Source organism: Salmo salar, chromosome ssa01 (assembly GCF_905237065.1).
Source record: "Salmo salar chromosome ssa01, Ssal_v3.1, whole genome shotgun sequence".
NCBI lineage: Eukaryota > Metazoa > Chordata > Actinopteri > Salmoniformes > Salmonidae > Salmo > Salmo salar.
The window spans coordinates 17,804,847-17,828,112 of NC_059442.1; the positions used below are offsets into that span (position 1 = coordinate 17,804,847).

The following is a 23,266-nucleotide window of genomic DNA, read 5'->3' on the forward strand; positions in this document are numbered from 1 at the left end:
CATAATGTAGGTCTGATATCTGATTGGACGTTAACTTTAAATTAATGCTATTGGTCAACAACTCAGATTTTGAATCCAAACATGTCAGATGCTTATAAAAGGGTCTTACATTCATTGTTCTCTCTCTTATTTGTTCCTGACTTGCTGTGGTGAGATAGCTACACTCTTTCTTTCACTCTCCCATGAGCTATGGGCCATGACACAAGCCATGGTTTCTTTCTCTCTCTCTCTCTCTGACCATGCTTAGAATAATGGCTTGTAATGCTTGCTAATGTTTTGTAACTTAAGCTTTATGTCTTTATGTGAATCCATTCATTTGACAAAGTAATTAAATACACTAGTATTTAATTCGTCTGCATCAGCTGTTCCGGACGACTGTGTGATCACGCTCTCCGTAGCCAACGTGAGTAAGACCTTTAAACAGGTCAACATTCACAAGGCTGCGGGGCCAGACGGATTACCATTACGTGGCCTGCCACTGCGAGGACGATCAGCTGTCCGTGCTGTCTCCCTGTAGTGCTGTCTTAGGTGTCTCACAGTACGGACATTGCAATGTATTGCCCTGTCCACATCTGCAGTCCTAATGCCTCCTTGCAGAATGCCAAAGGCACGTTCACCCAGATGAGCAGGGACACTGGGCATCTTTCTTTTGGTGTTTTTCAGAATCAGTAGAAAGGCCTCTTAGTATTCATAACTGTGACCTTAATTGCCTACCGTCTGTAAGCTGTTGGTGTCTTAACGACCGTTCCACAGGTGCATGTTCATTAATTGTTTATGGGTCATTGAACCAGCATGGAAAAAAAGTGTTTAAACCCTTTACAATGAAGATCTGTGAAGTTATTTGGATTTGAAAGACAGGGTCCTGAAAAAGGGACGTTTCTTTTTTTGCTGAGTTCATAATACACTGGTAATTTCCCAATTTTTTATTGCATACAACATAGCTAAGTATTTCAATTATTTATTTTACTCAGTCATCTTTATCAAGGGTGTCAATAATTTCAGACCCAACTGTATCTGGGTATCTGGACTGACGAAAAGCTAACTTTCAAAAAGCATATTGTTGAGTTTGATAAGAAGTTACAAATTAAAATGGGCTTCCTTTACAGGAATAGGGCATGACTTTCGTTAAAAAGCAGAAAACGTATCATTCTGTCGACATTCATTCCGGCTTTAGTCTATGTTGATATCGTCTATATGAATGCAGCTGCCACTTTATTGAAGCCAGCGGACACAATTAATCATAGCTTAATATGCTTAAATATGGAAATAGGTTCAGTACACATCACTGCATTCTATATCAGAGAGTAGTCTGTCCCTCTCTAAAGTCTCATAGATCAATGCACTGCTCCCTTTTTTGTTTCTAAAGCCCTCTTATGCGAACTTCCGCCCTAACTTACTTAATTTTTTAATTACAGACGTAGAAGTCACCAGCCCTGATCACAGGGATGGCTAACTCTAGATTCCCATTGATCTCTATGGAATTAGAGCTCCCGAGTGGCACAGCGGTCTAAGACACTGCATCTCACCGCAAGAGGTGTAACTACAGTCCCTGGTTTGTAACCAGGCTGTATCACATCCAGATGTGATTGGGAGTCCCATAGGGCAGAGCACAATTAGCCCAGTGTCATCTGGGATTGGATTGGGTAGGCCATCATTGTAAATAAGAATTTGTTCTTAGCCGACTTGCCTAGTTAATAAAAAAGCATTCTGTTTATTTTGCTCCCCATGTATGGAATGATCTGCAGAACTTTCTGCACCTTGATGCGCTGCTGAATATAGGACAGTTCAAGTTGTTAACCTCATTGTTGAGGAATGTGTTTGCATCTTACATTAACTGTAGTATTGTATGTTTTTAATACATTTCATGTTTGAATGCTGTACGTTTTATAAATTGTGTTCATGCAGGGCTCCCTTGAAAAACAGGCCTTGGTCTCAATGGGACTCCCTACTAAAATAAAGGTTAAATAAAATAAAAAATGTCAGTGTACAATATCTTTTTCAAACATGCATCGCACCAGAACACTTAAACTGGAATGACACTCTCAGTAATTGTTTCACAAAAAGAACTGTGTGCAAACAACAGCACCAAACATTCAAAGTAGCCCCTGCCTCGGGCTGGTGTGGGCTTGGTGTGGGTTTGGTGTGGGCTAGCCTGTGCCCACTTTGCCCAATGATTACCCACATCGGGCCAATGGGGTCATGTTTGCTAGGATATGTGAAATGCTGATCATTTGAAATATGACAGTTGTCTAGTCCTTTTATTCCTGCAAAGCAGTTTGGCATGTTGGTCATGAGCAGAAAACTCACCTATAAATGTTTGGTGGATCTCTCTCTGTTTCTTCACCTTCATGCACCACTGTTTTGCTTTTTCTACCTTTTTTCTTATCCACATGTATTTTTCTCCAGTATCTCTCTCTTAATCTCACAATGTCCTCCTCTGTTTCCTGTCACCATCTCCTCTATCTTCTCCAGCAACTCTATGACATGAGTGACATCACCCTTGCTCTCATTGTTGAGGACATGATACCTGTTTCCACATTTCTCAACAAGCCACTGGAGGGCCTCCCCTTCACTCTCAATGTGCTGCTCAATGGTTGTGTCTCCCAGACAATCTCCATAGGTGAACAGCACTATAGTGTGACTCCAGACTCTCTCACTGAGAAGTTCCATGTGTTGCTCTATTGATATTCTGTGTTTCTCAGTGAATGAAAGATCCCCCCGTATGACCAGGAGGATAGTGTGGGGTCCTGGGAGACACTGAGACACACTGAGCACAATCTCCTGTTTAACCAGCTCAGGAGTCCTCTCTACAGGTTGATTAGCCCACCAGCCTGGAGTGTCGACTACAGTGACCTGCCTCCCTGCTACTTCTCCTTGTTTCTTCACACACTGAGCAGCTGTCCTCAGGTCAAACTCCTCTCTGCCCAGGATGGTGTTTCCTGTTGAACTTTTCCCAGCATCTTTGCATCCCAGCAGCACAATCCTCAGCTCTGAGAGATGGAGGGAGTCACCTGGCAGAGAGAGGAGGGGGTGTTGGTTTAGGAGTTCTAAATAAAGGTCCTGAACCACACACACACATGGTGGACCAAATGGACAATACAATGTCTAGTTTAATTTCAATGCTAACTCACATTGTTGGTCAGATTCCATGGTGGTAATCTTGACGTAATTGGCAGGGAACAGTCCTGTGACCCCGTTGAGCTCTCCTTCCCACCAACCAGGGTCAACTTTATCCAGCACGTTGATCAGCTGACCCTCTGAGAAGCTCAACTCATCGTCATCAGCTGCCTCATAGTCATATATGGCAATGACCTGAATCCCTGACAGAGAGAGAGGGGAGGGGGGGCATAGGAGTTAAAAATTAAGGTTGTCAATCACACACACACTCCTCAGATCACAGCCTTCCCAGAGACAGGCGATTGGATTGGTCTTTAATTTCCATGCTCTGTCACACGGAGGAAGGCAGGCAAGATGTTTAATCAGGGGGAGTGATGGAGCGGAGAGAGAGAAACGAGGGATGGAATGAAGGGATGGAAAACATAAGGAAGCCTAAAAGGGAAAGATGTACACCGAGTCACCAGGGGTCAGAGGCTGCCCTGTGACCAGGCATTACAGAGAGGAAAACACACACACACACACACACACACACACACACACACACACACACACACACACACACACACACACACTACAAGGTCTACAGATTGTCTACTTAAACTCAAATTGGTTTCTTTGGTCAGATTCTGTGGTGGTTAGCTTGATGTAATTGGCTGGGAACAGGCCTGTGACCCCGTTGAGGGTTCTCACACACAATCCGTGCCAAGAAGCCAATACTACCGCAATTCAAGAACAATCAATGTGTTCTATGAAATCACAAGTCTCTTGTTGATGTGTTATTGTATTTAATTTGTAAATACAGTATGAGTATAATGGTGCCTCTTGGCATAAAAACATTAGTTATTGTATGATTTGTACATTTTCTAACATCTTTACAATGAATATCTTTTGTTTTGAAAAATATATTTTGAGGCAATTCTCAACTAGATTTATTGAATAATTAAAATACCCAAATCAGACACTGAAATAAACTTACCCATTGGTGATCTGAGGGTCTTTCTCTGTTCCTGAACCTTCTTCAGTCTCTGTTTTGTTCTCTCCTTATTTCCCTTCCTTTTCACTTCTATCTCCAGTAGTATCTCTCTCTTTATCTCATAATGTCCTCCTCTGTTTCCTGCCACCATCTCCTCTATCTTCTCCAGCAGCTCTGTGACCTGAGTGACATCACCCTTGTTCTCATTGTTGAGGACATGATACCTGTTTCCACATTTCTCAACAAGCCACTGGAGGGCCTCCCTTTCTCTCTGAATATGCTGCTCAATGGTTGTGTCTCCTAGACAGTCCCCATGGGTAAACAGCACTATAGTGTGACTCCAGACTCTCTCACTGAGAAGCTCCATGTGTTCCTCTATTGATATTCTGTGTTTCTCAGTGAATGAAAGATCCCCCCGTATGACCAGGAGGATAGTGTGGGGTCCTGGGAGACACTGAGACACACTGAGCACAATCTCCTGTTTAACCAGCTCAGGAGTCCTCTCTACAGGTTGATTAGCCCACCAGCCTGGAGTGTCGACTACAGTGACCTGCCTCCCTGCTACTTCTCCCTGTTTCTTCACACACTGAACAGCTGTCCTCAGGTCAAACTCCTCTCTGCCCAGGATGGTGTTTCCTGCTGAACTTTTCCCAGCATCTTTGCATCCCAGCAGCACAATCCTCAGCTCTGAGAGATGGAGGGAGTCACCTGGCAGAGAGAGGAGGGGGGTGTTGGTTTAGGAGTTCTAAATAAAGGTCCTGAACCACACACACACATGGTGGACCAAATGGACAATACAATGTCTAGTTTAATTTCAATGCTAACTCACATTGTTGGTCAGATTCCATGGTGGTAATCTTGACGTAATTGGCAGGGAACAGTCCTGTGACCCCGTTGAGCTCTCCTTCCCACCAACCAGGGTCAACTTTATCCAGCACGTTGATCAGCTGACCCTCTGAGAAGCTCAACTCATCGTCATCAGCTGCCTCATAGTCATATATGGCAATGACCTGAATCCCTGACAGAGAGAGAGGGGGGGGGGGGGCATAGGAGTTAAAAATTAAGGTTGTCAATCACACACACACTCCTCAGATCACAGCCTTCCCAGAGACAGGCGATTGGATTGGTCTTTAATTTCCATGCTCTGTCACATGGAGGAAGGCAGGCAAGAGGTTTAATCAGGGGGAGTGATGGAGCGGAGAGAGAGAAACGAGGGATGGAATGAAGGGATGGAAAACATAAGGAAGCCTAAAAGGGAAAGATGTACACCGAGTCACCAGGGGTCAGAGGCTGCCCTGTGACCAGGCATTACAGAGAGGAAAACACACACACACACACACACACGGTCTACAGATTGTCTACTTAAACTCAAATTGGTTTCTTTGGTCAGATTCTGTGGTGGTTAGCTTGATGTAATTGGCTGGGAACAGGCCTGTGACCCCGTTGAGGGTTTTCACACACAATCAGTGCCAAGAAGCCAATACTACTGCAATTCAAAAACAATCAATGTGTTCTATGAAATCACAAGTCTCTTGTTGTTGTGTTATTGTATTTAATCTGTAAATACAGTATGAGTATAATGGTGCCACTTGGCATAAAAACTTTAGAAATTGTACAAATCATACATTAACTAACAGATTTACAATTAGTTTATTTTCTATGGTCTTTTAGATATTTATTTTGTGTCCAAAAAATATATATATTTTGAGGCAATTCTCAACCAAATTTACTGAATAATTCAAAGACCCAAATCAGACACTGAAATAAACTTACCCATTGGTGATCTGAGGGTCTTTCTCTGTTCCTGAACCTTCATCAGTCTCTGTTTTGCTCTCTCCTTATTTCCCTTCTTTTCACTTCTATCTCCAGTAGTATCTCTCTCTTTATCTCATAATGTCCTCCTCTGTTTCCTGTCACCATCTCATCTATCTTCTCCAGCAGCTCTGTGACCTGAGTGACATCACCCTTGTTCTCATTGTTGAGGACATGATACCTGTTTCCACATTTCTCAACAAGCCACTGGAGGGCCTCCCTTTCTCTCTGAATATGCTGCTCAATGGTTGTGTCTCCCAGACAGTCCCCATGGGTAAACAGCACTATAGTGTGACTCCAGACTTTCTCACTGAGAAGCTCCAGGTGGTCCTCTATTGATATGCTGTGTTTCTCAGTGAATGAAAGATCCCCCCGTATGACCAGGAGGATAGTGTGGGGTCCTGGGGGACACTGAGACACACTGAGCACAATCTCCTGTTTAACCAGCTCAGGAGTCCTCTCTACAGGTTGATTAGCCCACCAGCCTGGAGTGTCGACTACAGTGACCTGCCTCCCTGCTACTTCTCCCTGTTTCTTCACACACTGAGCAGTTCTCCTCAGGTCAAACTCCTCTCTGCCCAGGATGGTGTTTCCTGCTGAACTTTTCCCAGCATCTTTGCATCCCAGCAGCACAATCCTCAGCCCTGAGAGATGGAGGGTGTCACCTAGTAGCAGATGAAGCACAGAGAAATCATACGTGTTCATGAGTTTACTCTCGTAAACATTTGTCTCACTGCAGAAAGTATATTATACATCTGATAGCTTTGTCTGCTATCATTAAAAACCCTTACGGACAATTCCTTTGACCTCATGGCTTGGTTTTTGCTCTGACATGCACTGTCAACTGTGGGACCTTACATTGACAGGTATGTGCCTTTCCAAATCATGTCCAATCAATTGAATTTACCACAGGTGGACTCTAAGTTGTAGAACATCTCAAGGATGATGAATGGAAACAGGATGCACCTGAGCTCAATTTTGAGTCTCAAAGCAAAGGATCTGAATATGTATGTAAATAAGATGTATTTTTATTTTTAATACATTTGCAAAAATGTCTAAAAACCTGTTTTGACTTTGTCATTATGGGTTATTGTGTGTAGATTGATAAAAAATGTTCAAATACATTTTAGAATAAGGCTGAACCTAACAAAATGTGGAACATGTCAAAGGGTCTGAATACTTTCCAAATGCACTTTATATACACTACTGTTCAAGAGTTTGGGGTCACTTAGAAATGTCCTTGTTTTTGAAAGAAAAGCACATTGGTCCATTAAAATAACATCAAATTGATCAGAAATACAGTGTAGACACTGTTAATGTTGTAAATGACTATTGTAGCTGGAAACGGCAGATTTTTTATGGAATATCTACATAGGCGTACAGAGGCGCATTATCAGCAACCATCACTCCTGTGTTCCAATGGCATGTTACGTTAGCTAATCCAAGTTTATCATTTTAAAAGGCTAACTGATCATTAGAAAATCATTTTGCAATTATGTTAGCACAGCTGAAAAATTTTGTTCTGATTAAAGAAGCAATAAAACTGTCCTTTAGACTAGTTGAGTATCTGGAGCATCAGCATTTGTGGGTTCGATTACAGGCTCAAAATGGCCAGAAACAAAGACCTTTCTTCTGATACTCGTCAGTCTATTCTTGTTCTGAGAATTGAAGGCTATTCCATGCGAGAAATTATCAAGAAACGGAATATCTCGTACAACGCTGTGTACTACTCTCTTCACAGAAGAGTTTGAGTGTCTAGTTTGTGTCTAGTTTGAGAAACCGACGCCTCACAAGTCCTCAACTGGAAACTTCATTAAATAGTACCCGCAAAACACCAGTCTCAACGTCAACAGTGAAGAGGTGACTCTGGGATGCTGACCTAGGCAGATGAGAACAAAATTGAATATTTGTCCTGAACGCAAAACAATGTCTGGCGAAAATCCAATACATCTTTCCACCCAAAGAACACCATGCCTACAGTAAATCACAGTGGTGGCAGCATCCTTTTGTGGGGGTGTTTCTCTTCAGCAGGGACAGGAGCACTTGTCAGGATAGAAGGGAAAATGAACAGTGCAAAATACCCACAGAGTCTTGAGGAGAACCTGCAGCCCTCTGCCACGAAGTTAAAAATAAGAAGATGGTTCACATTTCAACATAACAATGACCCAAAGCACACCGCCAAAGCAACTGTACAGTGGCTGAAGAACAAGAAGGTGAATTTCCTTGAGTGGCCTTGTCAGAGCCCCGACCTAAATCCCCTCGAGAATCAATGGAATGACTTGAAGAGTGCAGTCCATGAGCGGTCACCATGCAATTTGACTGAGCTTGAACAATTCTGAAAGGAAGAATTGGCAAATATTGCACAGTCTAGGTCTGAAAAGCTAGTAGACATATTCAAAGAGACTCATGCATGTAATTCAAGCAAAAGGTGGTTCCACTTGATATTGTGGGTTACTGTGTGTAAATAAAGCCGGAAAAAGTCTGATTTTATGTGTTTTCATTTCAGGCTGTAAGGCAACAAAAGGTGAACATTTTGAAAGGGGTGGTGACTTTCTATACCCACTGTAGACTTGGAATCACTGGCCACTTTAATAATGGAACACTAGTCACTTTAATAATGTTTACATATTGTTTACATACTGCTTTACTCATCTCATATGTATATACTGTATTCTATTGTAATGTATTTTAGTCAATGCCACTCCGACATTGCTCTATCTAATATTTATATATTTCTTAATTCCATTCTTTTACTTTTAGATTAGTGTGTATTGTTGTGAATTGTTAGATACTACTGCACTGTTGGAGTTAGGAACACAAGCATTTCGCCACACCCGCAATAACATCTGCTAAATATGTGTATGTGACCAATAAAATTTGATTTGATGTGATGTACTGCTACGAGGCCGGTTGGACGTTGGAGGCGGCTCATGGTAGAGAAATTAACATTACAATCTCTGGCAACAGCTCGGGTGGACATTCCTGCAGACAGCATGACAATTGCATGTGCCCTCAAATCTGTGGCATTTCTGTCTGTAATAAAGTCCTATTGTGGGGAAAAATTCATTCTGATTGGCTGGGCCTGGCTCCCCAGTGGTCTCCCCAGTCCCACCCATGACTGCGCCCCTGCTCATTCATGTCAATTCAATAGATTAGGGCCTAATTCATTTATTTAAATTGACTGACTTCCTTATGAACTGTAACTCAGTAAAATCATTGAAATTGTTGCATGTTGCGTTTATATTTTGTAAGCTGTTCTGGCTGGTGAAGCCCAATGTCCTACTGATATTTTCTTTATTTTGTCAGTTACATTTAGATAATTTGCATACAGGGTTATGATGGGTACAGATGAAAAATGATTTAGATTTAATTTGTAGAAATTACCTGACGACGTGTTTAATCCACTTGCAGCCATTGTGGCATCCTCAGACTCTCTTTCTCTCCTTCTTCTTCCCCCGTTATTCACTCCTGCAGTGGATCAGATAGAAAATAATTGACTTTCTCATGTTAAAAACACTTTGAGAACATAGGTGTCTAGTACATCATCATGAGGACACAGTAGTTTATCACACAGGAAGAGAGCCTACAGATTTGTCCTGTCACCTGTCAGCACATGACAGAAAATAAGGCATAGACTATTGTATATGAAGGGGCTTGTTTATCTGGCCCGGGTTACCTCGGTGGAAGGAGTTTGAACTGGGTGAAAAGTGATTGCATTCCTTTTGGAACTGGGCTGCCTCCCAGGCGTGAGCTCAATTCCCCACTCTGACCAATGGTGAAGTCCACTCAAAACAAATTGATGTAATTAAGCATGTTGAGTACTGAGTCAAATTCTGTGTTTTCACATGCAAAAGTGATTCCTTTTGATAAAAACACTTTATCTGCCTACCCAATGAAAACTAGTTTGAAAAATCAAACATTTATTTTATGGAAAAGAGATGTACGTTTCTAATTGAAGCACCTAGCTGCCTTTGTTAAGAACATGACCGAGTGGCGCGGATTACTGTTTGATTTGAGAAGGGCGCTCCTCCTTCACAGCTTTAAGCCTGATGACGTGACGGACCGTTGCCCGATTCAACCCGGGCCAGCGTTAATAGATCTCCCTCTATGACACAAGGCAGGGTGCTATATGGAGAGTCTACCTGGTGGTGAAATGTATGGGATTATATATCAATGACAGAACTCTACAAGCTTATATTTAGAATTCCCTGGTCGTACATTGAGATTCGTGGTTGCAAGCACGATTAGCAAATTCGTAATTACATATTGCAAGCTTGTATCATGATGTGTAAATAAATGTAACAATGGTTGCAAATTTATAACTTGACATTGGAATAAATTCAATAAGATTTACAAGCATACATTTTAAGAATCCATTTAGGACAATGAATATTCTGCTGTGAATCAAAAATACACTTGCATTTTGTATCAGTTCTATCAAGTACCAAGTGAAAACTTGTACATTTATAGACAGATTTGCAAGGTTGTAGAAAGATATGCGCACAGAAAAAAGTGGGTTGAACAGCTCTGGGGGAAGGACCTTTTACTCCTGACCAATCAGTTCCCTCTGCAAAAAACACAGCGAAGCATAGAGGGAGTTCGATTAAGATGACCTGCATTGCACTGGGCTATGGCCAGTGACGTGAACGGGCAAAATCTGTGAGGGTGGAGGGCCCTTCTCAAATGAACAGTAATCTGTTCCGCTCAGTCATGTCAACAAGGTAGCATGGTGCATTGTTCAGAAACATCTATTTTCCATAAAAGCGTTTTATCAAAAGCAATCACTTTTGCATGTGCAAACACATAATCCTACTCATTACTCCACATCCATCACTTTTGTTTTGAGCAGACTTCGATGTCGGCCAGAACGGGGCACCTGGTCCCAAAGAAACGTGAAAAAACGTGTTTCTTTACACACCACCCCTTGTTACTGTTGCCGAGCCCATCAAGGCCCTGATGATCCATTCATCGCTCTTTGTGTGTTAGCAAGGTTAGGGACACCTCCACACACAAAAAAACTGTGCTTTTAACATACAATTTTTTCAATGTACATGATTATATTGTGAATGTTAATTTATACAGTTTTTATTATTTCACAAGTCTTCATTGGGATTTGAACTCACAACCTCTTGGTTCACAACATTCCAATCTTCCTGCTATGCCCCCATGTCTGTGTCACTTAAGTTAATCTGACTATTCTTTCATCATTGATTTGATTTACTTATTTGAGCAATTTTACGGTTTTCTGTGTAGTTGTCTCATGTTGGTTGGGCATATTACTCTGTTTCAATGTTACTCCTTAAATTAGAAATCAAATCGTTTTTCTTTGGGAGAATGTTACTTTGGGACCATCAGGCAACATCTTAAAAACAAGCTGGGAACTAGACAAAAAACTCCAGGGGAATGTCCTATGTTTTAAATGTACTTGGACACAGGAATGTTCTTGCAACGTCCCATGGAACGTGTCTAGAACATTAATATCTTTATTCTGAGAACATGGCAACCATGTTGTGTATGTTTGGTGTTCATGGAATATTCTCCTAACCCTCAGAAAACAGGACACATGAATGTTCTTGCAACGTCCAATGAAACGTGTCTAGAACATTAATATTGGATATTGTAAGAACATGGTAACCACGTTCTGGGTAAATATGTTAAAATATGTTCTCAGGAGATTTTGCTAACATACTGTACATAGAATGTTTCCCTAACTAACAGAAAACTGGACACTGAAACATCAGGTCGAACATTACAAAAACATTCTCTCTCCCTATAATTGTTAACTGGGCATCCTCTGGAGACAAACAACTAACGTTGTTGTTGAGGCAGGAAGGCAACTTTAGGGATCATGGTGGAAGTGCATAGTCACGGGAAGTAGGGGCGCTGAGGGTGCTGCAGCAACCCCACCTGAAAATTCTGAAGTCAACAAAACCACAGTCCAATTGTACAGCGGCATTACCAGTGTTAACATATGGGTATATTTCCTTTAGAAGTCCATTCCTAATTGTATCATGAAGATCACGCCTAGCTTGTGTGTGTGTGCGCTAATGTGTGTTGGTGACCAAGAGCCAATAAAACTCTGGATATAGTTACAGCCTGTAGCGAGTCAGAATCGTAACAATCAGCATTAAGTGCTAGGGGGTGAGGGCATTCACACAGCTCAAACGAGCTCCAGCTCGCCGTTTTTTCATCCACAAACCACTACAATGCAAAAACTGTAAAGGATTTGGCAATGTTGCAAATGTTTGTACACGGATGGAGTATATTGAAAATCGATGTGAAGAAGGTCAGTGTTGCAACTGTGGTGGGGATCATGATCCAGAGTTCTTGGAGTGCCCTGTAAGGTAGCTACAGAATGTAACAGTGGATAATGTGATTTAACCAAAACATTTTGGTATCCATTATACTGTTTGGTGTAGCCCTTGATCATGAGTCTCAGTTCCATTACATTACACACAAGAGTCATTGGAAGAAGGCGTCTTCTGTACAGGGGAGTTTGTTAAACCTCTCTGGGGTAGGGGGCAGTATTTTGAAGTTTGGATGACAAACGTGCCCAAAGTAAATTGCCTGTTACTCAGGCCCAGAAGCTAGGATATGCATATAACTGGAACCATTAGATAGAAAACACTGACATTTCTAAAACTTTTCAAATATTGTCTGTGGGTATAACAAAACTGATTTGGCAGGCAAAAACTCGAGGTCAATCCATCCAGGAAATATATATATATATATATATTTTTTTTTTAGGTCATTGGACTTTTCTATGATTTTCTATGGAGAAAGTCAAATTATTAGGACCCAGGTTGCAGTTCCTATGGCTTCCACTAGATGTCAACAGTCTTTAGAAATTGTTTCATGCTTGTTTTCTGAAAAATGAAGAAGTAGTCGTATTCTTTCTAAGTGTCACTCAGAAGGACTCTATTCTTTTGGTGCGCGTGAATGAGTGCGCTTTCCTGGTTCTTTTTCCTCCGGTGTTGGACACAGTTTATTCCGTCTTAAATTTCAGAGATTATTTACATATTAGGGTACCTGAGGTTGGATTAGAAATGTTATTTGAATTGTTTGGACAATGTTTACAGGTAACTTTTTAGATTCGTTTGTAGGCATGTTGGGCGAGTTGGAACAGGTGGATTTCTGAATCAAACGCGCCAAATAAACTGACATTTTTAGGATATAAAGGACTTTATCGAACAAAAGGACCATTCATTGTGTAACTGGGACCCATTGGATTGCAAAAAGATGAACATCTTCAAAGGTAAGTGATTTATTTTAGCGCTATTTTTGAGTTTTGTGAAACCTGTGCAGGTTATGAATTTATGTTAATGCAGGACGTATGTGAGGCAAGTATTTTGCATTTGTGAAATTATTTTGATGTGATATGAAAGTAAAAGTCTTTAGGTTTCTATAACCGCATCTAATCAATTCACATTTAGACAGAGTATTTGGCTGTTTTGGCTGCCAGAGCAAGTCTACCTCAAAGTAAAATTAAAGGTCCTTGGACGTTAAGGAGTAATGGTAGGCTTGCACTAGCCACTGTGTAACTCAAATGAACTGATAGCTAACTAGCTAACTAACTTTACTTGGAGAACTCTTGCCCAATAAAGAACCTGAGTTATGTGTGGGGTCCTTGACATGGCATCAATGGTTCTTCAGAATACTAACAGGTTCCTGAAATGTATGGAAGCCTCCAGATGTGTCCCTTTCATAGCACACACAGCAAATTGGCAAGTGTAAACTAGTGTTGATTTTTCAGTGTAAGATTTCTAGTGTTGATTCAAGAGTTAAATTAACACCATAAAAGTTAAAATAACACTGTGGTAAAATAACCACAATGTTGGTGATAAAAACCAGAGTTGAACCAAAACCATGCCCATCATTATTATATTTCCCACCATGCTCTATTGCAGGTTTATTTTTAGAACTGTTTGTGTCAATATCTATGTTTGTGCATGCATATTGATTGATTCATGTTATGCTACTTAAATATAAATAATATAAATGTTTCTCAACTATTCCAATTTGTTACTTGGACTTATTGCACCTGTTACTGAAATGGTTGTTTCAGTTTAGATGTTTACGGTAGTCTACTATCTTCCCAACCCTGGCAGTCATTCTGAATGCAGGTTGCAGGTGAATAACAATTCAGAAAATTCCACTTTGGCTGGATTCCAATAGGAATTACACAAACTATGAGTTTCAGACCACTGTATTAGGGAAATACAGTACCAGTCATACAGTTTGGACACACCTACTCATTCAAGGGATATTCTTTATGGAATCATGTAGTAACCAAAATAGTGTTCAACAAATCAAAATATATTTTATACTTGAGATTCTTCAAAGTAGCCACGCTTTGACTTGATGATAGCTTCGCACACTCTTGGCAGTCTCTCAACCAGCTTCAACTGGAATGCTTTTCCAACAGTCTTGAAGGAATTCCCACATATGCTGAGCACTTGTTGGCTGCTTTTCCTTCACTCTGTGGTCCAACTCATCCAAAACATCTCAATTGGTTTGAGGTTGGGTGAATGTCGAGGCCATGTCATCTGATACAGCACTCCATCACTCTTCTTCTTGGCCAAATAGCCCTTACAAAGCCTGGAGGCATGTTGGGTCATTGTCCTGTTGAAAAACAAATGATAGTCCCACTAAGCCCAAACCAAATGGGATGGGGTATCGCTGCAGAATGCTGTGGTAGCCATGCTGGTTAAGTGTACCTTGAATTGTAAATAAATCACAGACATTGTCACAAGCAAAGCACCCCCACACCATCACACCTCCTCCGTGCTTCACAGTGGGAACCACACATGCAGAGATCATCTGTTCGCATCTCACAAAGACACGGCGGTTGGAACTCATCAGACAAAAGGACAGATTTCCACCGGTCTAATGTCCATTGCTCATGTTTCTTGGCACAAGCAAGTCTCTTCTTATTATTGGTGTCCTTTATTAGTGGTTTCTTTGCAGCAATTTGACCATGAAGGCCTGATTCACCCAGTCTCCTCTGAACAGTTGTTGTTGAGATGTGTCTGTTACTTGAACTCTGTGAAGCATTTATTTGGGCTTACATTTCTGAGGCTGGTAACTCCAATGTACTTATCCACTGCAGCAGAGGGAACTCTGGGTCTTCCTTTCCTGTGGCGGTCCTCATGAGAGCACGTTTCATCATTGCGCTTGATGGTTTTTGCGACTGCACTTGAAGAAACGTTCAAAGTTCTTGAAATTTTCCGGATTGACTGACCTTCATGTTTTAAAGTAATGATGGACTGTCGTTTCTCTTTGCTTATTTGAGCTGTTCTTGCCATAATATGGAGTTGGTATTTTACCAAATAGGGCTATCTTCCGTATACCACCCCTACCTTGTCATAACGCAACTGATTGGCTCAAATGCATCAAGAAGGAAATAAATTCCACAAATGAACTTTTAACAAGGCACACCTGTTAATTGAAAAGCATTCCAGGTGACTACCTCATGAAGCTGGTTGAGAGAATGCCAAGAGTGTGCAAAGCTGTCATCAAGGCAAACGGTGGCGACTTTGAAGAATCTCAAATATAAAATATATTTTGATTTGTTTAACAGTTTATTGGTTGCTACCCTTGAATGAGTTGTGTACAAACTTTTGACTAGTACTGCATTAATTTGTGGATGTCCATCATCCATTTCATATGATATGTTATTAATTTGCAAAACATAAAAATATGTTATACGCACACCCATCCATACCGACCAACCACCCTCCTTTAGTTTTTGCCTTAATTAACCATCTGTCCGATGTAACCATACCAAACGTGACATATCATACTAATTTGTGTGTCCCGGATCTACTTTTACTATACTAAATCTAGTCTATGTGTCAGCGATTGCTAGGAGTGGTGGTAGGAGTCAGGCGCAGAGAGCAGAGGTAAGGAAAAATGTGTTTATTCCTTAATACGAAAACGGTCGACGCCAACACAACCGGCGTGAATAACGAAGTGCCCAAATACAACGGGTCCACAGTACGCATATAAAACAACACATGCAGATCGCCAGCACATCCAACAAAAAAAGCACTTTGACGAAAATAATCCCACACAAACCTGGGCGGGCTAAACAGGCCTAAATAACCATAAATCAAGAGACACAAATAAGGAACAGGTGCAAACAATAAGACATACCAACCGAAAAGGAAAAAGGGATCAGCGGCGGCTAGTAGGCCGGCGACGACGACCGCCGAGCGCCGCCCGAGCAGGCAGGGGAGCCACCTTCGGTGGGATTCGTGACACTATGAGACAAAGCTGCCCCCCTACACACACTGCAGTGTGCCCTTTCCATTGCGCTGACACAGACCATATACACGACCATTCAAAAGTTTGGGGTCGTTTAAAAATGTCCTTGTTTTTGAAAGAAAAGCTAAAATTTTTGTCGATTAAATTGACATCAGAATGATCAGAAATACAGTGTAGACATTGTTAATGTTGTAAATGACTATTGTAGCCTGGAAACAGCAGATTTTTTTATGGAATATCTACATAGGCGTACAGAGGCCCATTATCAGCAACCATCACTCGTGTGTTCCAATGGTACATTGTGTTAGCTAATCCAGGTTTATCATTTTAAAATGCTAATTGATCATTAGAAAACACTTTTGCAATTATGTTAGCACAGCTGAAAACTGTTGTCCTGATTAAAGAAGCAATAAAACTGTCCTTCTTTAGACCAGTTGAGTATCTGGGTTCGATTACAGGCTCAAAATGGCCAGAAAAAAAATAACTTTCTTCCGAAACTCGTCAGTCTATTCTTGTTCTGAGAAATGAAGGCTAGTCCATGCAAGAAATTGCCAAGAAACTGAAGATCTCGCACAACGCTGTGTACTACTCCCTTCACAGAACAGCGCAAACTGTCTCTAACCAGAATAGAAAGAGGAGTGGGAGGCCCCGGTGCACAACTGAGCAAGAGGACAAGTACATTAGAGTGTCTAGTTTGAGAAACGGATGCCTCACAAGTCCTCAACTGGCAGCTTGATTAAATAGTACCCGCAAAATACCAGTCTCAACGTCAACAGTGAAAAAGTGACTCTTCATGATAAACTTGGATTAGCTAACACAATGTGCCATTGGAACACAGGAGTGATGGTTGCTGATAATGGGCCTCTGTACGCCTATGTAGATATTCCATAAAAACTCAGCCATTTCCAGGCTACAATAGTCATAAACAACATTAACGATGTCTACACGGTATTTCCGATCAATTTGATGTTATTTTAATGGACAAAATTTTTAGCTTTTCTTTAAAAAATAAGGACATTTCTTAGTGACCCTACATTTTTGAACGGTAGTGTATATTACCAAGTATTACCTCTGGGGTGTAAAGACATATGCAATCAAGACATCTTCATATTTTCATTTTTATAACTTTCACTTTGAAAATGTGGAGTATGTTGTGTAGATCTATAGGGAAAAAAGATATTTAATCCCTTTTAAGACGGTGCAAGTGGAGTGTAGACTTTCACTAGGCACTGTAATAGAAAATAATATTCAGTGCTGTCTAATTTGAGTATAATGTTGCCTTTTTCTTTTTATGTTTTCTATCCTCAGATATGAATGTCCCAAGAGACTGTTACGATGTTATTAAATGTTGTGTACAAAAATACAGTTATCAAGATACAAGTAATGTACTAACACACCTGATTCAACCTAGGCTATTTCAAGTTTAGTCAGATGTGCTACTGTTGGGCTGGAACAGAATGCTGCTCACCCATTAGATCATGGATCAGTGAGCAGGGTTGGCCCGACTGAAATTATGCTTATCATCAGTAATAACAGGAGCATACTTCTCTATTATATTATTGTTGTTTGGACTAAGACAGGTATTCTCAGTAGGCTACATCTGCAAGATGTCCTGCCAATTGGCAATAGATGTCTAAACTGCATCTTCCCGACATTTCCTCATAGAAGATGGTGTGACGTTTAACTGAGACATCTCATTGGCTGAGCTAGCCAATCACCTGTTTACTTGTCGTGAATATTTTTATTGACAGGTATACACTCACACCATTCTGTTCACTCAATGTAATTCATTATAGGTCACACTTCAAATAAATCTGGAAACACTAAACAGCTGCTTTCATTTATATTCTCATCATTCCTAATGAAAACAATTAACAGGAGAATCTAATTCAATGTGGACGAAAAAAATGTCCATTGCCAGGGAATGTATACAATGGGAAAGACACCGTCCTACATTGAGTGGAAATAGGGAACTAATGTATTTCGTTTATTTGTCTAAAATATATTTGATTGTTTTTTATAAAGATAATTGTCTGGAGATAATATTCTGCTGATTCCAACTAGAACAAAACTATAAAGAAAAATAATAGGTTACATACCTTTTATCACGCACAGGTCAGAAAACGACAGTGAAAGTAAAAATGCAGCTCTTTCCTCTGGAACCCCTCCTTCCTCTGGAGCCCGTCCTATCCAAACGTATGGCCAAATATGGAATGCCGTTTGGGTCTTAAAGCACGTGGTCAAAACGCGATCTTTTTAATGCTACATGTGTAAAGTAATCAGGTGCAGGCGCTAAATTAACGTCTTCACGCGCTAAATTAACGCCTACACGCGTCAAATAAGCGCATACAAATGTGCTTGCAGGCGGTTCAACATGTGCTAAATAAACGGCTGCAAGTGGTCCTGCACACATCAAGTTAACGCCTGCAGCTGCTAAATATACACATACGCTAATTTAACGCGTTCTGTAATATGCTAATTTTACTAGCCAATTTCCCTAGCTCCTCCTTTCACCCAGTTTTCAATAATCAGTGTAGTCAGTTTGATGCAACAACACCTCAATTGAAGATGGCGAGAAGAAACTTCCTTATCCGCTGCAGACCTGTCACGCCCTGACCTGAGAGAGCCGTTTTTCTCTGGTTAGGTCACGCTGCGCCTTGGTCTCCTAACGACGAATGTCACAAGACCCTAAATGACTGCACTCGGCTACTGCTCTCCGATAATCCTGGACTTGATGCCCTTGAGTCCACATTAACAAGGTTGAATATTTCTAAATACTATTATTAATCCTAAAGTTGATCCGCACACCCCGGCCATCGCCGCAGTGAACGGCGCAGTCTTGTAACATTTTTACAGCCCTGCTAACTACATAAAGGTGATTTATTGTCGAGGAGTACTGACGTGAAACATGTATTTTTTATTTTTAGGCATTTTTTTGTATTTTTAGGCTCGCTAGCCATAATAGCAATACCACCTAGCCTCAGCCACGCTAGCTCGCGATTAGCATGAAAACATTTACAAAACTCACAAAGCTCATTTGACCTAAGACAACCCTGTAAAAACTTTGCTAATATCTACAACATACCAGCTTTCCAACAGCACATATATTACTTTTGAATACCCTCTGAAATTGTAATATTTCATTTTAAGCCTATGATGTAGAAATTAACAACTTCAGAACCAGGAACGTTAACGTTAGTACTATGGCACTGTTTTAACAGGAATCGCAGTCCTATGGTCTCTACTTTCACAACTGTCGTCTTGCAGAAGGAAACCATGCAGAGGAGCCTTGACTGGGCTAGGGGGAGGCTGATAAATGTTGCTTCAGCAGATGCTCTCATTGCTCAAGTATCTCAGTTCATTCAGGAGATTCATTCCTCTGGCTGGCATGCACAACAAGGTAAGCAGCATTGTAGTGGGTGTGGTTGGGTTTACTGTTTTTTTTCACTCTTCCTTCTCCTGCTGCCCATTGTATTTGTTCTTGGTCAACATTTCTATTTATGTCCTGGCTTTAAAATCCAATATTATAAAAACATTACTTGGCCACAATTTATGACAGTTACTATAATTTAAAAGTGATTTTTGGAATGAGGGGGGTGGACGGTGTGACAATACACTAAGTAGCCTAAACGCAGTGTGTTATTGTTACAGCCAGTTCCGGTTACCGGGCTCCTCGGACATGGAGAGGAGCTAGAGGTGTACCTTGTCATGCCATCACTCAAGAGCAACTGAGGTTTCTGATGTCCTGTGCTTTCAGTGTGTTTCAGATAGCAGATATTCTACACGTGTCCCGATCAACACTCAAACGTCGTCTAAGGTCAGTTGTTCTTGGGCGTAATGCTATAAACTACAGACTTTAGATGCATGGTTTCCAGTTTCTTACCAATCAAACAATTTAGAATGACTACAGTCAAGACAGGACTTTAAAATGAATATGATATACATTACCTCATCCCTGTCCATTGTTACAATTTTTTTCCCAGACACTTCAATCTGTCACATGCACCATTATATTCTGACATGTCAGACTTGGCTCTGGATGAAAAGATTAAGGACTTGGTGGCTGGGAATGTCAAACTTGGACCGGAGGCTGTTCGAGCACAATTAAGGGCATTGGGAATCCGGGTGCAGAGACGCAGAGTGAGGGACAGCATGATTCGTGTTAACTCGAGGGCGGCTGCCCTCAGAACCATGTCGCAGAGGCTGCATAGGTCATACCGTGTTGCTGGACCAAACTCGTTATGGCACCTTGATGGAAACCACAAACTGATAAGGTAGATGTATCTTTGTGATAGACACAATTATCTATATCACTGGTGAGAAGTTGTAGATCTCAACTTGTTCATCAACAACTAACAGTTCAGTTTAGCAAGCAATGGCCCAATATGTCAATCATGTGGATAATTGTTTTATTGTGATTCTGCTACTTCTGTGCTCGATAGAATATCTGCATCATGAAATTAACAAACATCCTTATGAGGACATACTGAGGCAAAAACGGTTGGAACAAAGTATTTGTGCCCAAAAGTGAACAGGAGTCTGTCCTCTTGACTCACTAACTTGATTCATTAACATTGTTCCACATTTTGGATGTTAATTTAATATCTGGTCTGCTGCTTTGTTAGATGCTGCATCAGGTTCCTGCAGTATATAAGTGGTAAAAGAGGAGGGTGATGTTTGTGTATTTCATGTGTTCAGCTTTTGTATCAACCAGTGCTATGTTTTCTGATTTAGGTGGAGGATAGTCATACATGGTGGCATTGATGGGTACAGCCGCCTCGTTGTGTTTCTCCGTGCTTCCAGCAACAATCGCAGCAGTACTGTAATGGATTGCTTCGTGAATGCTGTCTCCAGATATGGCGTTCCCTCCAGAGTTAGGACGGACCATGGAGGCGAAAACAACACCGTCTGATTGTTGAATGTAATACATATTGAAAATATTATTTAGAAAATAGAGCTACATGCATCCTTAAAATGTCTTCTTGACCTACACATTGATTACATTCTATAGTGAGTGATGCATGCGGCTACCTTTTACATTCGTTCAAACATGTCAAATCTTTAGGACCTTTTTCAACCAGAGCTTCAATAATATAGAAGGCGGACGAATGCATTGACTTACTAAACGTTTTGGAACAAAAGGTTTCCCATGGGCGCCCGCGTCATAGTAGTAATAGCCCTCCCCCTGTGACCAACTTCCCAAGCCTCTCTTTGGGTCAGTTTCTACCAAAGGAGACTCAAACCACTTTGTAAAGACTGTCGACATCTAGTGGAAGCCTTAGGAAGTGCTAAATGATTAATAAGTCCCTGTGTGTTTCAATGGCAAAGTTTTGAAGTGATTCCACACATCAGATTTCCATTTCCTGTTAGGATTTGTCTCAGGGTTTTGACTGCCATATGAGTTCTGTTATACTCACAGACACCATTCAAACAGTTTTATAAACTATAGAGTGTTTTCTATCCAAATATACTAATTATATGCATATTCTAGTTACTGGGCAGGAGTAGTAACCAGATTAAATCGGGTACGTCCTGACCAGTAAAAGCGGTTGTTGTCACAGGTGTTGTAAGGATTGGACCAAAATGCAGCAGGAATATGTATACTCATCTTTTTATTTAGAAGGAGAAACAAATACGTATACAAAAAAAGAACAAAACGAAACAGTCCTGTCAGGTGCACAAACACTAAAAAAAGGAACAACTACCCACAAACACCCCTCTTAAATAGGACCTTCAATTAGAAGCAACTAGGAGCAGCTGCTTCCAATTGAAGGTCAACCCCATTAACTAAACAGAACTAGATAAACATAGCCCAACAAACCCCGAAACTCTAAACAAACGCCACGCCCTGACCAAACTACAATAGAAACTGTCACATCCTGACCAGTAAAGAGGTTATTGTAGTTTGGTCAGGACGTGGCAGGGGTGTGTTTGTTTAGTGTTTTGGGGTTTGTTGGGCTATGTTCTTGTTAGTCTATGTTAGTTCTAGTATTTCTGTGGTGTTTATTGGGTTGACCTTCAATTAGAAGCAGCTGCTCCTCGTTGCTTCTAATTGAAGGTCCTATTTAAGAGGGGTGTTTTTTCTATGGGATTTGTGGGTAGTTATTTCCTGTTTTGTGTTCGTGCACCTGACCGGACTGTTTAGTGTCGTTATTTTTATATACGTGTTTTTTTTCTTTTCCTCCTTTAATAAAATAAGATGAGTTTACACGTTCCTGCTGCGTTTTGGTCTAATCCCTACGACACCCGTGACAGAACTACCCACCACCAACGGGCCAAGCAGCGGAGGAAGGAGCAGCAGCAGAGCTATAGGGAGTTTTGGACTTGGGAGCAGATACTAGCGGGAGGACCATGGGGGAAGGCTGAAGAGGACCGGGGACGCTATGCGGGAACACGGCTCGCAAGGAAGCCTGCGAGGCACCCCCAAGACAATTTTTTTTTTTGGGGGGGCACACGGGTAGTTTGGCTGGGCCAAGGGTGAGCCCTAAGCCAACTCCCCGTGCTTATTATGGGGGGCGTGTGGAGAGGAGAGCGCTGGTGTATGCGGAAGTGCGCACGATCTCGCCCATGCGCACGCACAGTCCGGTGCGAGCGATCCCAGCCCCTCGCAAGTGCCGTGCTAGAGTGGGCATCCAGCCTGGAAGGAGGATGCCTGCGCAGCACATCTGGCCTCCAGTGCGCCTCCTAGGCCCAGGCTACCCTACACCTGCTCTACGCACGGCAGCCATCAGGCCTCTGCACAGCCCAGTTCGCCCTGTGCCAGCACTCCGCTCGTGCAGGGCTACTATTACCATCCAGCCAGGACGGGGTGTGCTCCAGATCTCAAGGCCCGGTGTATCCAGTTCCTGCTCCTCGCACTTGCCCTGAGGTGCGTGTCTCTAGTCTGGCGCCTCCTAAGCCAGCACCAGGCCTCCAGTGCGTCCTGTTCCCGCTCCTCGCACTAGCCTTGGGGTGCGTGTCTCCAGTCTGGTACCTCCAGTACCAGCCCCACGCACTAGGCCTCCAGTGCATCAGTCCAGTTCGTCCTGCTTCTGCTCCTCGCACTAGCCCTGTGGTGTGAAATAGTCTGGTGCCTCCTAAGCCAGCCCCACGCATCAG

At 41.7% G+C, this 23,266-nt stretch overlaps 3 protein-coding genes across 3 annotated transcripts in view; all 3 read right to left on the minus strand.

The window, feature by feature from the left end:
* Positions 1-2,201, minus strand: part of LOC106570292 (uncharacterized) — a 49,221-nt gene extending 47,020 nt beyond the window's left edge. Inside the window, exon 1 of the mRNA XM_014142493.2 lies at positions 2,183-2,201. Within this exon, the coding sequence (XP_013997968.2) occupies positions 2,183-2,201 (19 nt within the window). The remainder of the gene's footprint in view (positions 1-2,182) is intronic.
* Positions 1,684-5,867, minus strand: LOC106570387 (uncharacterized). The gene is made up of 5 exons (XM_045694359.1): positions 5,864-5,867; positions 4,920-5,108; positions 4,094-4,798; positions 3,132-3,320; positions 1,684-3,011 (listed from the first exon to the last, which is right to left on the minus strand). Exons 1-5 carry the CDS (start codon positions 5,865-5,867, stop codon positions 2,383-2,385), a joined length of 1,716 nt encoding a protein of 571 aa, XP_045550315.1. The 3' UTR covers positions 1,684-2,382.
* LOC106569455 (GTPase IMAP family member 4-like) lies at positions 4,721-18,358 on the minus strand. Its single transcript, XM_014140862.2, has 5 exons — positions 18,268-18,358; positions 9,287-9,370; positions 5,864-6,567; positions 4,920-5,108; positions 4,721-4,798 (listed from the first exon to the last, which is right to left on the minus strand). The coding sequence occupies exons 2-3, from the start codon at positions 9,315-9,317 to the stop codon at positions 5,906-5,908; spliced, it is 693 nt and encodes a 230-aa protein (XP_013996337.2). The 5' UTR covers positions 9,318-9,370; positions 18,268-18,358; the 3' UTR covers positions 4,721-4,798; positions 4,920-5,108; positions 5,864-5,905.
* Positions 18,359-23,266: the final 4,908 nt, after the last annotated feature.

What these genes read in the sequence shown, in the direction of transcription:
- LOC106569455 (XM_014140862.2), bottom strand. Translation starts at nt 9,317, where the DNA reads ATGGCTGCAAGTGGATTAAACACGTCGTCAG. An exon ending in TGGATTAAACACGTCGTCAG is followed by an intron (nt 6,568 to 9,286) that starts GTAATTTCTACA and finishes ATCTGCTACTAG; the next exon opens with GTGACACCCTCCATCTCTCA.
- LOC106570387 (XM_045694359.1), bottom strand. An exon ending in CATGGAATCTGACCAACAAT is followed by an intron (nt 4,799 to 4,919) that starts GTGAGTTAGCAT and finishes TCTCTCTGCCAG; the next exon opens with GTGACTCCCTCCATCTCTCA. An exon ending in CATGGAATCTGACCAACAAT is followed by an intron (nt 3,012 to 3,131) that starts GTGAGTTAGCAT and finishes TCTCTCTGCCAG; the next exon opens with GTGACTCCCTCCATCTCTCA.